Source organism: Diplotaxodon limnothrissa, linkage group LG12 (genome assembly GCF_057381915.1).
Source record: "Diplotaxodon limnothrissa isolate DT_005_m linkage group LG12, D_limnothrissa_male_GT1.1, whole genome shotgun sequence".
NCBI classification, from domain to species: Eukaryota; Metazoa; Chordata; class Actinopteri; order Cichliformes; family Cichlidae; genus Diplotaxodon; species Diplotaxodon limnothrissa.
In genome coordinates this window covers 9,959,092-9,974,168 of record NC_140607.1, presented here as the reverse complement: position 1 = coordinate 9,974,168, position 15,077 = coordinate 9,959,092, and the positions used below count along the sequence as shown (strand labels likewise).

Sequence of the window (15,077 nt, the reverse complement as noted above, 5' to 3'; positions counted from 1 at the left end):
TTTGTTTAGTCTGCAATCAGGTGGCTTGTGCGCTTGATGACATTTAATGCTCCCTGTGGACTTATTCAGTTGACTTCAACAGTAAATAATTAAGATGCTACATAAATGATCAGAATTACTTTCCAACCCCTAGTCAGTATAAATAAATAAATGCGATTGGAAAACTTGTACAGTAAGCAGATGGGACAGTGAGGTGATCATCTTGCATGATACTGCTGTGGATCTATAATATGTTATACAGTGTTGGGTCTGCGCTTCCACAGGCCCCGCTGGTTTAGAAACTTATTCCTGTTAACGAAACAAGGAAGCAAGACAAACAGCTTTAACCGGTTTTTACTTGCTAGCAAGGGAGGCTGGTCGGAACCAGGCTCTAGGAGCTAAACGCTCCTCACTTGTCTCCTAGCCAACTTCAAATAAACAGCCTTCCTTGCCGCCTTTTATTGAAAACAGTTACAGTACACATAAGCACCACACATTGTAAAAAACCCCTATGGTTCTAAGAGATAAGGTACTGTGAGTGTGTGAGTGGGGGTGCTTTTTTGTGTGACCTCCTGCCCACAAAAGGGTCATAAAGGCAGGAAGCTTACTAAACAACAAAACAGAACCCTCACATAGGATGTCCCATAATAAACCACTACAGCCTCCCCCACCGTTCAACAGTTTGGGGAGGTCAACAGAAACAAATGTCTTTGATCCTATAGTTTGAACCAAGACTTACAAATTTAAGTAACACAATGACAACATTTAACAATTTGACTCCAACATACAGTACAGATACAATACAGGAACGTTCAGTTTTTTGTCCTAAAACATTCATTATGGTATTTTCACTTCTATTTGTTGCCCACCATGTTTGTAGTGTAACTAATATTTCCTGATTGATAAGTCAGGATGTCAAGTATCATTTCAAAAATGTGAACAAATGTTTTTTTGTTTTTGTTTTACAATACTTTTAAGTCACCTTGTCTAAAATGTACATGACTAAAAGTAAAATTGAATACTGTATCATGTTGTATTCAGGAAGACAAAAGCTCATCAGTGTTTGCTGAGGCCTTAACTGAAATGACATCAAGGGTTAAATGGCTTAAACCATCTCCATCCTTCCCCGCTGGCCATTAGAAAGAACACAGGCTTAAGAGATTTCAGCACTTCCATCTTCACGTTCACCTGGGAACTTTCATCTTTTTACACGGTCTTGATAAAACTTTTAATAATAATAATAATAATGGATTGCATTTATATAGCGCTTTTCGAGGCCCTCAAAGCGCTTTACAATTCCACTATTCATTCACTCTCACATTCACACACTGGTGGAGGCAAGCTACAGTTGTAGCCACAGCTACCCTGGGGCAGACTGATAGAAGCGAGGCTGCCATATCGCGCCATCGGCCCCTCTGGTCAAAATCTAAACCTTTTAACCTTAAACATACAGTGTGGAGGGCTTGTGATAACTGTGAAGATGCAGACTGCATCTGAACACCTCGAGCCTCATCCTACACTTCCTTGTAGGTCACTAGTTTAAGTGATTATAAACCAATTAATCACACATCGGCAGTTGAATGGCCCCCCAAATTCTCCCGATCTGACCCCCTTAGACTTTTATCTTTGGAGTCATCTGAAGGCAATTGTCTGTGGTGTGAAGATACGAGATGTGCAGCAACTGAAACTACGGCTACTGGATGCCTGTGCTGGCATTTCTCCTGCTATCAGTGTGTGAAGAGTGGGAGAAGAGGGCTGCATTGACAATCCAACACAATGGGCAGCACATTAAACACATTTTATAAGTGGTCAGAAACTTGTAAATAACTCATGAAAGAATAAAGTTACGTTGAAACCAAGCACACCATTGTTTTTCTCGTGACATTACCAATAAGTTTGATGCGTCACATGGCCCTCTTCCTATTGAAAAAACAAAAGTTGCATCCAAGATGGCCAACTTCTAAATGGCCACCATGGTCACCACCCATCTTGAGGAGTTTGCCCCCTCAACATATACTAATGTGCCACAAACAGGACTTTAATATCACCAACCATTCCCATTTTATTACGGTGTATCCATATAAATGGCCCATCCTGTAGTTCAATTTCTTGAATACACAAGGCACTGTACATGAAAAACGTTTGCAGAGAAAACTAAAAACAACACCACAACGGAAAAAAATAAACAAACTTTTATTGAAGAAGAATAATCACACACAAACAAGATTTACACACATTTTTCAGACAAGGGTTGAGCTTTCTTTTTCTTTAATTTGATAATAAGCTGAACAGTATTATTAAAAAAAATCCCTAAATGGCTGATTTCCCCAGTGACAGCACACGCTGAATGACACAAAAATGAAACACCTACATTGAAAAAAGAAAAAAAAAAACAAAAAAAAACAAATCTGTAGCTTTTTTTTTTTTTTTAAAGGGCTGGAAACTGATTTTAATTAGAGTGAAGTACTGATTGATATTGCTTCAAAAATCTATGAAACTGTCCACAAAGCTCCAATGAACTAAACACTGAAGTGCTTTTTGGGCAAATGTCTTCCTGAATCATTAGTCTGTTATTGAATGGATGAAATGAATTAAGGCTGTCATTATATCAGAGTTTTATTTGTACTATTATTGCTGTGTAAAAAAAAAAAATCAAATCAAATTAAAAAAAACAAACAAAAATTGATAATTGAAAAAAAAAAAAAAACCTTGCATCAATGCTGGTAGCAAAATTCTTCTATAACTTTATCTAGTGCGTGCTGTTTTTTTGGTAAGCTATTAAACTATTAGCTATTAAAAGTGAAGCTATTAAACTCAAATTACAAGTACATGGAAGTGGTGAGAACCCAAAACTGCACAACAGCAAACAAAGACATGAATTACAATTTTTCTTTTAACAAATATTATAGGCGCATTGCTAATACAATATTAAGATCTCGCTTTTAAATATCCCAATTATCATTCATTCATTGATGCTGTCGTGACCACAAATATTGATATATCTACAGATTTTCCTGATATACTTCTAACAGATTTTAACCATTAAAATTCTTATTATTATAGTCTATTATAGTTTTTATTAGCAATGTCAATATGAATGACATTTTTCTATAAGCATAAAAAAGTAAAATTACAAGTGCATAGAAGTGGTCAGAGACGACCAATTTTTAGGACTTTTATTACCAATATCAATATTGATATCAAAATCTAACACCCCAATATATATATATATATATATATTTCTCCTTTTCCAAGGAACAAAACACAATGAGATTTCCCTAATCTTGGTTTTGAGTAGTTATTTCATTTACACATTTGTGCTACTCCTGAGTATTGTCAACTTGTTAAAATCTGTCAGGCTCACAATTATTGATGATATCATGTGATATTGACTGTGCACTTTCTTAATATCACACTTAACATTTTGTGTTTTGCTGTACCCCCCAATATTGATACATTGGCTGGTTGTCTTTATATACTGACTATTCACATTTATCACAATAATGATAATACTGCAAAATCTAAAGAAATTTTGAAATGATTGCATCACTTTGCTCACCGAGTTGTCTCTAATAGTTATTGTCAGTGCATGGTTATTGAATGAATGGCACATCAGTGCTTCTTTAACCAGTGAGGTGTGAGCTCTACATCCATGCTGGAGAGTTTCATGATATTTGAGGTTTTACTGAGTACTCGAGGTTTCTTCATAGACACAATAAAGCTTGACATCATTTTTTGTTTTTCTTCCTCTTGGTTTGAGTGATCAGTTTAATCAAACTCACATGACTACATGATGCAGCATATGGCTGTTAATGTAAGTGTGTACAGAGCAAAACATCAATTGCTACCAAGTTACTGGTTGGTGGAAGAACTAAAAACATCAGTGCTCCACAAAGAGTGACACTGACAAACTGTTCTCAGATAAACTCTTAAATCAGCTTATCATTTCTGAGACCTGTTTGTAACGTCAGAGTGTAGATCAAGCCATGGAAGTGATGTCAAACAGAAAATAAATGTTGAGCTCAAACTTGCAGAGAGGATCAAAATGAGAGTTTGCCTGTAATGGTCCTAGTGAGGCACTTTATTCAGCACTGGTAACGCAACTATTCTTTTACACATAGCATTGAGCTCACGTATCAGCAATATTTATATAAATATTTTCACTTGTTGAATAAATGCTGGATTGCTGTATAAAGTTATCTCAAATAAAATGACAGTCCAGTTTTTTTTTTCTTTAGTGCAGCAAAAAGTATAAAAAGATTCACAGGCTCACTGGTCTTCACAGCAGCTACAAGTCAAATTAGAGTGGTGCTCTCTGCACATCACAGAGCCATGTGCGTGAGGCATTTACAGTGGGTGCATTAACATGAACTGTAGAATCAACCAGGCAAGAAAGTTCCGCACCTGTTTGTTCATTAAATCTACTCTGGAATTAAATCGTTACCATCAGTTGTAATTGTCGTGTATTGTTGGCTGAAGAGAACAAAGAACAACAGTCAAAGATGAACTACTCTCCCACACATTCATTGATGGGCATGCCACATAAGTTGTTGCTCTCGGTGCAGCCACCATACTGTTCAGGTCTTAGCCAGGTCTTATAATGCATGAAGATCTACGGAGAGAGAAGTTCTTCAAATATTAAAAACAATCAGACCTCACTGAACGTTTATATGAGACGAGGCTTAGTGCATCCTAACCTATTTCTATAATATAATGTTTAACATGAATATTTTGATAGTCTACTGTGAACCCTGTTGGAAATATAAATTCAGCTGTCTCGTTTGGGAATCGTCACACAAAACAAGTGCATCTGAATAATGCTACGTAGCTCTAACTATTGTAATTCAGGTATACATTTAAGGGTAGCTGTTGCAGTATGGTACATTAGTGACGCAACTGATAATTTATGACTACTTAACACATCACCAATTGGGAACGAGGCCCTGATTAGGGGATGTTTTTAAGCATAAAGTTCATCTCACAACAAGTAGTCCCTGCTGGCCCAGGGATCAGTAAACTCACAATGGCCTTTGTGGTAGTCACACAAAAAGACAAAACACCTTTAAGTGGCCATATGGCACTTAATTGTGTATTTTCCGACTGCTTGTGAGCAGTTGTTGGCAGTCACTGAAATCGACTGAGGGATGAGTAACCACCAGTCTCCACCAAAAAGTGTGTGTTCCATGACTGGTTGGCAAGTGATTGCCCGAGGTTGCTAGTGTGAAGTTGGTATAATGCTGCTACATTAAAAGACTGTTTGCTAGCAGGTTGGCATGGTCACCAGCAGCTTGTGCCTGGATAACAAATTGCCTACAAACACAAAGTACATGTCAAGCAGAAGTGAACCTGAAGGGTCAACACAAACTAAAAACATTTGCCTTCAAAGTAAAAATTGTGCCTTGCTCTTGTAACCAACACATTTCAAACGGCACAACTTTTACTCTGATTTGTGTTGCATTTTTTTCTTCCCAAAGTTTCACTACAGGTCAGAGAGTAATGATAATGTTAGCATACTCCAACCACAGCGATCAAAAGGTGGTTTTTGGTGCAACTTCTTTGTGATGATTTCACCCAGCAACAGCAGCAACCACTTGCCAACAGGCCCTCTGTAGAGATGTGCTTGATCTATGACGAATCATTTTAAGCTAACTTTTTAAAATGTTAATGGAAGCTAACATTGTCATTCAGAATTTAAAAGTCTGATTAATCATCCGGGACATACCAGTGGCAGAATATGTGCACATATCTATGCCACTCTGCTAGCTACCTACAAAACAGCATTTCTATAGTGGGCAAGCTAACAAACAGGCCCAAGTCCCATCTGATTTGTGAAAGTTGCAGGTAAGTCACAGATATAATGAAAAGTCATAAGGAAAATATTGATGTACAAATAAGCATTTTAAGGGTCACGTATTTAGAAAATAAAATAAACACAGGATTATTAGTAAAGTTAGTGAATTGCCAACAAAAAATTTAAATGACAATGAAAGAAGCGCCCAACTTCGCTACCATGACTTCTACCCCACTCTGCGCTGGCTCAGGTCCGCAGAGATACCCCAAACTCCAAAATTGTGTAACATAATGTCAGCAAACTCAGCATCTGATTTAGTGACTCATTCTGTTGTTTTTCTTACTTCCTGCTGGTAGAAACAGTGCCTCAGTTAGTGCAGATAAAAAGTCCCACCGTGCTTCAAGTTTAGATGAACATATTTTTAAAATGATTTTGCTTCACTACAGCAAGCAGAGCTTTATCTCATCAATCTTCCAGAAATCTTAAATATTTTAAACCACAGCTCATGTATTCATTTGTTCTCATAGCTCTATGCTTCAAACCCACTAAAGTTCAGTTTGTTCGATTTGTGTCATTGAGTCTTTGCATGTTTGTTCATTAAAACACATTCTGCGGACTGGCTGATCTTTCCTCAGTAAAAGCGTTTGCGTTTGTTTTCCTTCCAGCGCCCGTAAACTATTAGCCCTACCACTCCCAGCACGACCAGGCCCACGACTGTGAAGAGAAGGGTGAAGAACAGCTGGACTCCACTCATCCCTTCCTCCTCCACTTCCACTGCAAAGTAAAAGCAAAAAATATTAGAAAAAAAAAAAAATGGCTGAAGTTTCAGCCCTCTGTTCTCCCAGCTGTAAACATGAACAAATAATATCAATTAGATATACTACATGTATGAGATGTGCCCACATACTGGATTCATGTCTGCCAGTATCAGCCTCATCCATTTACTTGAGCCTTTTATCATCATGCGGGAAGCAGTATAGTATAGTATAGTGGCAGACTATACTATACTCATCTGCTCTGTTACATCAACTTTGTGCTCAGCATGCAAAAAATGCTGAGTACAAAACTGTTCAGTTAAATGCAAGTGTACAATCATGCTTCTTTTTTTTTTTTAAGCTTAGAGCTTCACAGATTACACAGAGGGAGACGTGGCAACAATCTAAAAAGACAAGACTTTGTGGGGAAAGAATAAACTTGATTTTGATTTCTTCGCCTTCTGTTTCTCTGCTTAAGCAGTTCAGGAGAATACTGCAGTGGCCACCTCTGCAGTTATGGTGAGCATGAAAACCAGTGGGAGTGCAATGATGCTATTGGTGGTGTAGGGCCTGGTAATACTGGGCCCTCAAGACTTCACACTAGCTGCAACCCCGCCCTGAGTAATGGTGCCGATACGGTGCAGCGCTGAGAAGGATGACTTCAGGTTGATGATGATCGTGCTGCATTTACCTTGAAACTGCTCCATGTTGTCAACTCTGGGGATGGTGACTACTTCCCCTTCTTCCGCTTCCTGTGGAGTCCTCTCGACTGTAAGCTCATACAGCTTCATGGAGATGATGTCATGGTTATCTAGAAGAACACACCCGTAATTAACATCTTAAGCAACAGCTGACTTCATTTTAAAACCTGAGCTGTTAGGAAGTTGATGTTTAACCCTTTAAGACCTACCATAAAACTAAGTCCGCCAGAGCTTATATTATATTTTTTACATGCTGTGGAGCCATTTTTGGGAGCATTTCAAGTTGCTATACATCAATACAACCATTATAGCCCATATTTTAATAATATGTATGCATTAAGTGCATAGTAATTACATAAATTACAAAAAAGTGCAACAAACTACAAAAAAAATTGAAAATCGTTTTTGCTTTTTTAACATATATTTCTAGTTAGAGAAATTTAAGAGGCTTATCCCTCAAAACTGTAAATACAAAAAAGTTGCACAAAATAGTTTCCCATCACAGGAAATTTATTTTGAGTGTCTTCATAGTTTTATTTTTGAAATACACCAATTTTTATATACTGCACGAAAAACGAAAATAAACATTATACTGCAAATTTGCAAAAAAGCAGCATATGCATCAAAATTAACTATTTCCAGCAGTGCAATATGAGTCCTAAGCATCCCAGAAACGACACAGAAAGTCATAAAGTCAAAGATAACTTTTAAAAACACCAGTATAGGCTCATGAGGCCCTCATGGTAAAAAAAAAACTACATTTCCGCGAAAATGACGTCACTTCCGGTTTCGGGCAGGTAATGGTGGACATGCAAAAGTTCGCACTGACGTCTATTCCAACGTAGGAAGTGTTATGAACAGCTGATCGGATCGGCAAAGCATGTTTCTGGAATATTATGTTTTTGTTGCTGCAAGCGCTTTTTATGCAGTTTTTGCAAAGCTATATGTGGAAGGAAACTGTGACCTAGGACAAGCTGATGGCATAAGATGTAAGTACAACTCCTCCGGTTTCATATGCAAAAAAAATTATTGCTCTAGCTTACGTGGTTGCAGTGCTACCCAGATTTAAAAATAGTTACGCAAAACAGAGCGTGCCCGCTCTGACCGGCTTTAAAGGGTTAATTCATCTAGTTTGGATGCCATGTTTATAATCCAATCTTTTTATAGCTTCACTTTGTAATATATCCTGTGGTCAAAGCATTATTCTGAGATTTCATACCTGACAGGTCTCCCGTGGCAGAGGAGGCACCTAAGAAGTAGCCTGTAGGTAGCCGCACTCCTGTAATGTCAGCACATTCTCTCCATTCCTGCTTACCATCAACATCCACCATGAGCTAAGGGCAGAGGAACAAATGGTTTGAATAAACCAATCAACATTCTACTTTTCATGCCTCATTGTACTACTCAGTTTTAATTTCATTACACAAGAATGTCACCTTTAAGGACAAGTGACACCCTGAAACAGGTCCTGCAGATAATGAGCCATACCGTCAGTTGATTTTTGGAGTATCTAACGAGGAAAAAGTTGTCGTAGACCGAGTTGCGTGCCATAGCTGTGCATCCTCCAAGCTCTGTGGACCGACCGTCACGATCGTGGTCATACGACAGGGTGCCATTCCCCAGCATCACAGATATGTAAGGGAATGTCCTCTGTGAAGAAGACAGAGGAGTCACAACTTCATCAGCAGGAACCACAAACACCATTCCACAGGTAGTTCATTTCACAGAGACATGAAACAGCACTACTGAACAGTTTGATGTTATATTGCATAAAGCTTTTCTTAGTAAAGGGGGGGGGGGACAAAAACACTGGACACTGGTTAGCCAGAGAAAATTAACTCTAAAATCTGAGCTGTTCACTGTTGTAAGTTGAAATAGTCCAATCCAATTTTATTTATAAAGCACTTTAAAATACCCAGCACAGGAACAAAGTGCTATACAGAAAACAAGTTAAAACAATAGAATAACAGAAAACAGCAAAAATAAATAAATAAAACACATAATACATAAATTAAAACAGCCCTATATTAAAACAAAAACAAGATAAAACAGCATCGAATCACCTAAAAACAACTGAAATAAAAATAAAAACCAACATCTCACGTGGTATCAAAGGCCAGGGTAAAGAGGTGGGTTTTCAAGAGTGACTTAAAAACAGATAAAGAACTGGCCTGTCTAATCTCTAAAGGAAGCTCGTTCCACAGTTTTGGAGATGCTACAGCAAAAGCACGATCTCCTCTAAGTTTATGCCCAGTCCTGGGTACAATCAGGAGCAGCTGATCAGCTGACCTGAGAGAGCGGGTGGGTGTATAAGGCTGTAGCAGCTCAGAGAGATAAGATGGGGCTAGGCCATGGAGAGCTTTAAAAGCAAATAAAAGAATTTTAAAATGAATCCTAAAAGAAATGGGCAGCCAGTGAAGTGAAGCTAAAATAGGGGAAATGTGCTCAAACTTTCGAGTGCCAGTTAAAAGACGAGCTACGGCATTTTGCACCCCCTGTAGATGACTAATATATGATGCACTGACCCCAATATAAAGTGCATTACAGTAATCCAGTCGAGTCAGCCTGAAAACTGCAGTTCTACTGCTGCTTCACCTTAAAACATTAGCACTACCAGGGTATGAGCATCCTGATGATTAATGTTAATAATTCAAACTTCACCAGGACTGCTACTTGTCTTTTTTCTGGCCAGGTTCGTTGTCAGTCAGTATAAGTTTACATTATTAGCAACAGTACATGTTTGCATGTCAGATTGGCTGAAATTCAGTCATCAAAAAGAAACATTGTGTGTATGTTGTGTGGGTTTCCACATGACAACAAAGTCTTGATTTAAACTCAGGCTTTAAAAAAAAAAACAACAAAAGCTACAGACTGTCACTTACATCATGGGTCTTATCATCATTGGGGTAAGTGTCCACAAATATTCCAAGTCCAGAGAAATGGTTCATGTTGCCAAATACAGGGCCTGCAAACAGAGGAATACCACAGAGATAATAAAGCTGAAACATAGCAATTAATATAATTTGATTTGGGACTAAATTTCAGTCTTAAGTTTTCTCCAACAGAGTTTCTTTGTGTTTTCAGCACTTTGGAGGAAAAAATGTAATCAGACAAACTAGTACATGCAGGAAGTTAATTAAAATAAATAAATAAATAAAATTTTTTCACGTGAAACGATTGTATTATCCTAATCCCACCCAAATGCTCTAAAGCTCACTATCATATCATTGGGGGTGTGGCAACTAGTCCACACACACCGTGATAAAGAGTCACTCGATGATGACAGCTGTCTTTACATGTAGACAGAAACATTTGTACCACAAACTGTGGAAGAATAACTCCATTTGGAAGTTTCCTTTAAAAACTAAGACCAGCGCAGCATAGGTTGTCTTTATTTAAATACAGTAGCAACAAAAATGTAACAAACTTAAAAGCATAAAAAAATAGATGATAATGACTGAATAATTCTCTTTAGCCAGGCGCACAACACACTGCTTAAAAAAATGTAATTAAAGGAACACTTAGAAAACACATCAGTTCTCAATGAGGAAAAAAGTTGGATAGCTACACTGACATGGACTGGGTAATGTGATAGAAATGAAAAGCATCAACTTACAGAGGGCTTGATTAAAAAACACCTTGAAAATCAAAGTTTAAAAAAAAAAAGATGCAGCAGGATAGCGCATTCTGTTGAGATTTCATTGAAGCAACTCAAAATGGTACTTTTCTGGCCCCAACATGCTTGTACACATGTGTGACAACATCAGGGGATGCTCCTAACGAGACAAGAGATTGTGTTCGGGGGATAGGATCTCATCCTAGATCTGGACCAGGGCATAACTGAGGAGGAACCAAGGATCCACTGCACCAGTCTGACAATAGGTCCAAGGATGTTTTGGCACAAAACACAAGTTTTTGGTCTCCACCTGTAAAGCCATTCCTGTTTTGTCTCAGTGATGAGAGAATGAGAGGCACGGTACACCCTGGAAACGTTGCCAATCTGATGCAGGGCTAACACAGAGAGACAGACAACGATTCACACTCACATTCACACCTATGGACAATTTAGAATCACCAGTTAACCTAACCCCACTAACTGCATGTCGACTGTGGGACAAAGTTGGAGTACCTAGAAAGAACCCATGCAAACTCGCACAAAAAGGACCCGGTTAGATGATGGGATTGAACCCAGGACCTTCTGGCTGTCAGGCAACAGTGCTAACCACTGCATTTGCCTGCTGTTAATTTCATTAACACCAAAACCTTTAACCTAACAAATAACCCCTCTGCTAACCAACCGGATCACTATCTCATTAGTTTAATTGGCTTAATGTTCTAAATCTAAAATTGTTTCTTTATTTTTTTTGAGCAGTGTAATACTACAGGTAACTTACCTAATTGGATTAAAAACAAACAATAAAACAAAACAAACAAAAGAAAAGTAACTAAAATGTGTTTTTGAAACAATGAATGAACATGTAAAGTTTTGTAAGCAGTGTTTCCTGCAGCTGAAAATTGAGACTGTTTATTCTGTTTGCTTTCCCTGGTATCACAAGTCACTGTGCACAGGATGTGCTAATAAAATGATATCTTATCATGTGACTGAGAAAAAAAATGACAAGCTCATTAGGATAAACTGTTCACTTTGAGGGCTATTCAATTATAAAATTGCAAATACGATGCTGAAACACATTTAGCATTAACCTACCATTTTTCATGCGATCTCTGGTTAACCAGATGGCCAGTCCATCACCATTCAGGTTCTTCTTCCCTTGGCCATGGACTTTAAATTGTACTCTCAGCTCCCAATCTTGCAGAAGCAAAGGCTGAAAAGCAATAGCAATAAAGAAAAGCAGGTTATTCTTACACTCAGCAATGTGTAGCATGCACTTGTCATCAGATATGAGTGACATATCATCCTTTTGAAACAGACTGATTTGTATCATTTATATTTTATTTATAAAATGCTGCATAACATTCATTGTTAAACCAAAGCCATATAAAGTAGGGTTTTTAGTTTAAAGCAGGAAGTGAGGGAAATTGTGGTTTGCTGGGTAAGAATGCATTGCATATTGCAAGCCTGATAATGCAGGCTGTCCCATTTGACTTACAATTCGGCTCCACACAGCTCCCTGCCTGCTCTGCAGGTCTGGGGTTAGCCTCACATGGTCAGGCGTCACCATGGCAGTGCCCATCAGATCCCACTGTGAGGAGCTAGAGAAACCCAAGCCTGCAAAACAACAGTAGTAACACTTCTGCATTCACAGCAAGCCACACCAAAGTTTACCATTGTTTTTCTTAGAAATCTTCTTTTACCATTTACGTTGCGTTTCGTCTTTTGTTGTAACATTCAGTTTATGTATACATTTTATTGACTACAAATATTTCCTTTTCAGTGGCTCCTGTACTGTACTGTTTATTTTTATTACTATAAATCATAGGTGTCAAACTCTGGCCCGCGGGCCAAATTTGTCCCGCAGCCTAATTACATTTGGCCCGCGAAGCCATACCAAATTACTATTAGAGCTGGCCTACTGGTATTATACAGCTAATATATATGTTGTTTAGTATTAAGCTTTGCTTGTTCCATATTCAGTTTTTCAGCAAAACGTGTTTGAGTCCATAAGAAAAGATTCATTCTTATATCTGGAGGAATAAATATATTTCAATAAATATTAACGTTAGCCCGCGACTTTGTTCCAGTTTTGAATTTTGGCCCACTGTGTATTTGAGTTTGACACCCCTGCTATAAATCAAGGGTCTTTATTAGAGTATGACTTGAAAAGTTCAAAATAGATATTAGAATACAATAGCCCTTTATTTTCATTGTACTTATATAACGATATTGTGGGTTCTTCACCTGACTGTTGTGCAAGAAATATAAATAACAAGACAGATAAAAAAAACACACTGTATTATATCACACGATAAAATGCCTGTGCAAAGTGGCAGGAGTGTACTGCAAAAGACTTTAATGAAGTGCAATAGTGGCCCAACAGTACAACAACCCTACTAAGGAAGCTTACTCACAGTTTCATTAAATACACTTATTACGTGTGGTCAACTTCAGTACACACAAAACTGCTTCAGTACGTTTAAAAAAAAAAAAACTCCCTTATTATTGTTATGACTTTTTAGATTTAGTTTTAATTAACGAAAACTGTTTTTTTTTAATCGTTCTTTGTTCTGATGTATTCTTTATAAGCCCGACCCCATTTTCTAGTTATCAGTTTTTGTTTCTAATTACTTTGAATTAACTAATATACGCTAATATGAAAAGTGGCCATGAAGGTTACTCAAACTGCTCTTTGTTGAGACAATGAAAAACTAATCTTTCATAATGGAGAGCGTTACGGGCTTAATTTCCTGAATTTTATTGTTGTTTTTTGCTAGAGTTCCTCACCGTAATCAGACAGGTTTGCTCTGCTGATTAAAGCTAACTGTAGGTAGGCTAGTCTTCATTAGCATTATGGACTAGCCAATAGTTAGTGGTGTGTTAACAACAGTTATTATCCCGCTTGCTGTAACGCTACCCACGATCTGTAACGACAGAGAGGCACAAAGTTCTTCTTAGTTAATTATTATCCTCCGCCACACAATTCTATCCAAGAAAAAAATGAATTTAAGCCAAAGCCTACCTTTCGGTGACAAACTGTCTACTGTCAACGTTTATGTTAGTTGCCAATGTTAGCTGACATTGGCGGTAACGTAATTCTAGTTTAACATTAAACTCACCGCGGTACGGCTTCACAAGAGAATATTCCCGCTTCAGAAACTCCTCCATAAAGTCCCCGTCGTCTGCCAGCGACTGGCTCGTCAAGTAACAAATAGTAATAAGTAGCCATGTTAACTCACGGAGGTTCCTAAAGTGAAACACTGAATTTAAAAAACAGAAACTTCTCAGTGGAGCCAGATTTGATTTGGCAACGGAGGAAACCATCTTTACAGCCCGACTACACACATGTCACGTGGTTTCAAGAAAAATGTTCTTCTTCCCTTCTGGGGTTTAGTGGAGACACTCATCCGTGGGGTTGGCATTACTGCCATCTTCTGGATATAGTAGTAGCGTCTGAAAATCATCAAATTCTCCCCAATAGACTAGCTCTCGCGATTTTATAGCAGCATCTATCCGAAAAGAATGGGTTGTGAGATCTTTTTCTTCTTTGATCATCCTCGTCTGTCTCATCCTATCCCTTACAGACTCTCCTGTCACACCAACCATCTGCATGCCCTCCTCTGTGGTCTTCCTTCATTTATGGCAAGACAGATAAGGTGAGAAACATTATTTTAGTCTCTTAATCACACAGAGGCAGTCCACCAAATCATCAAGCGCTTAAAATAGTATTATTCAATACACAAACTAAAAAAAATCACGCTGCCACTTGTTAAGGTTCAAAATATTGGGGATGGAGACAAGAGAAAAAACCACAATAACAACACTGGTCCGGCCGGGTTGAGTCAAACGATGATTTAATGATCACACACGTGGGAGATGGACACTGATGCAGACAGCCTCAAAATCTCAAAATGGTGGAGCATTGCTCAAACTTTTATAGCCTCTGGTGCCTCCACCTTATCATAAAAAGCCTAAACATTCACATGCTTTCTCTCACACAGCGCCTAAGCTACGACCTTGGCTCCCTGTTTATCTGCTCCTGCTGAAATGGGGCAGAAAACTCCAGCACACTCTGTTCTCTTCTACTCAGACAAATTAGACAATAACCTTCTGCGAACAGTATTTCTTATAACTCAGCAATATAATGCATCATAAAACAATATCATTCATTCACAACAAGTCAGCAGTTTAATGTAATGCAAATCAGTTTAACTAATGCAATAGTTATCAGCTTC

General features: G+C 38.1%; 1 protein-coding gene across 1 annotated transcript; it reads right to left on the bottom strand.

Moving 5' to 3' along the window:
* Nucleotides 1-2,871: 2,871 nt before the first annotated feature.
* Nucleotides 2,872-14,181, bottom strand: lman2lb (lectin, mannose-binding 2-like b). Its single transcript, XM_085367102.1, has 8 exons — nt 13,962-14,181; nt 12,338-12,456; nt 11,935-12,052; nt 10,109-10,191; nt 8,715-8,876; nt 8,446-8,560; nt 7,217-7,336; nt 2,872-6,544 (listed from the first exon to the last, which is right to left on the bottom strand). Exons 1-8 carry the CDS (start codon nt 14,164-14,166, stop codon nt 6,402-6,404), a joined length of 1,065 nt encoding a protein of 354 aa, XP_085223228.1. The 5' UTR covers nt 14,167-14,181; the 3' UTR covers nt 2,872-6,401.
* Between the last annotated feature and the right edge of the window lie 896 nt (nt 14,182-15,077).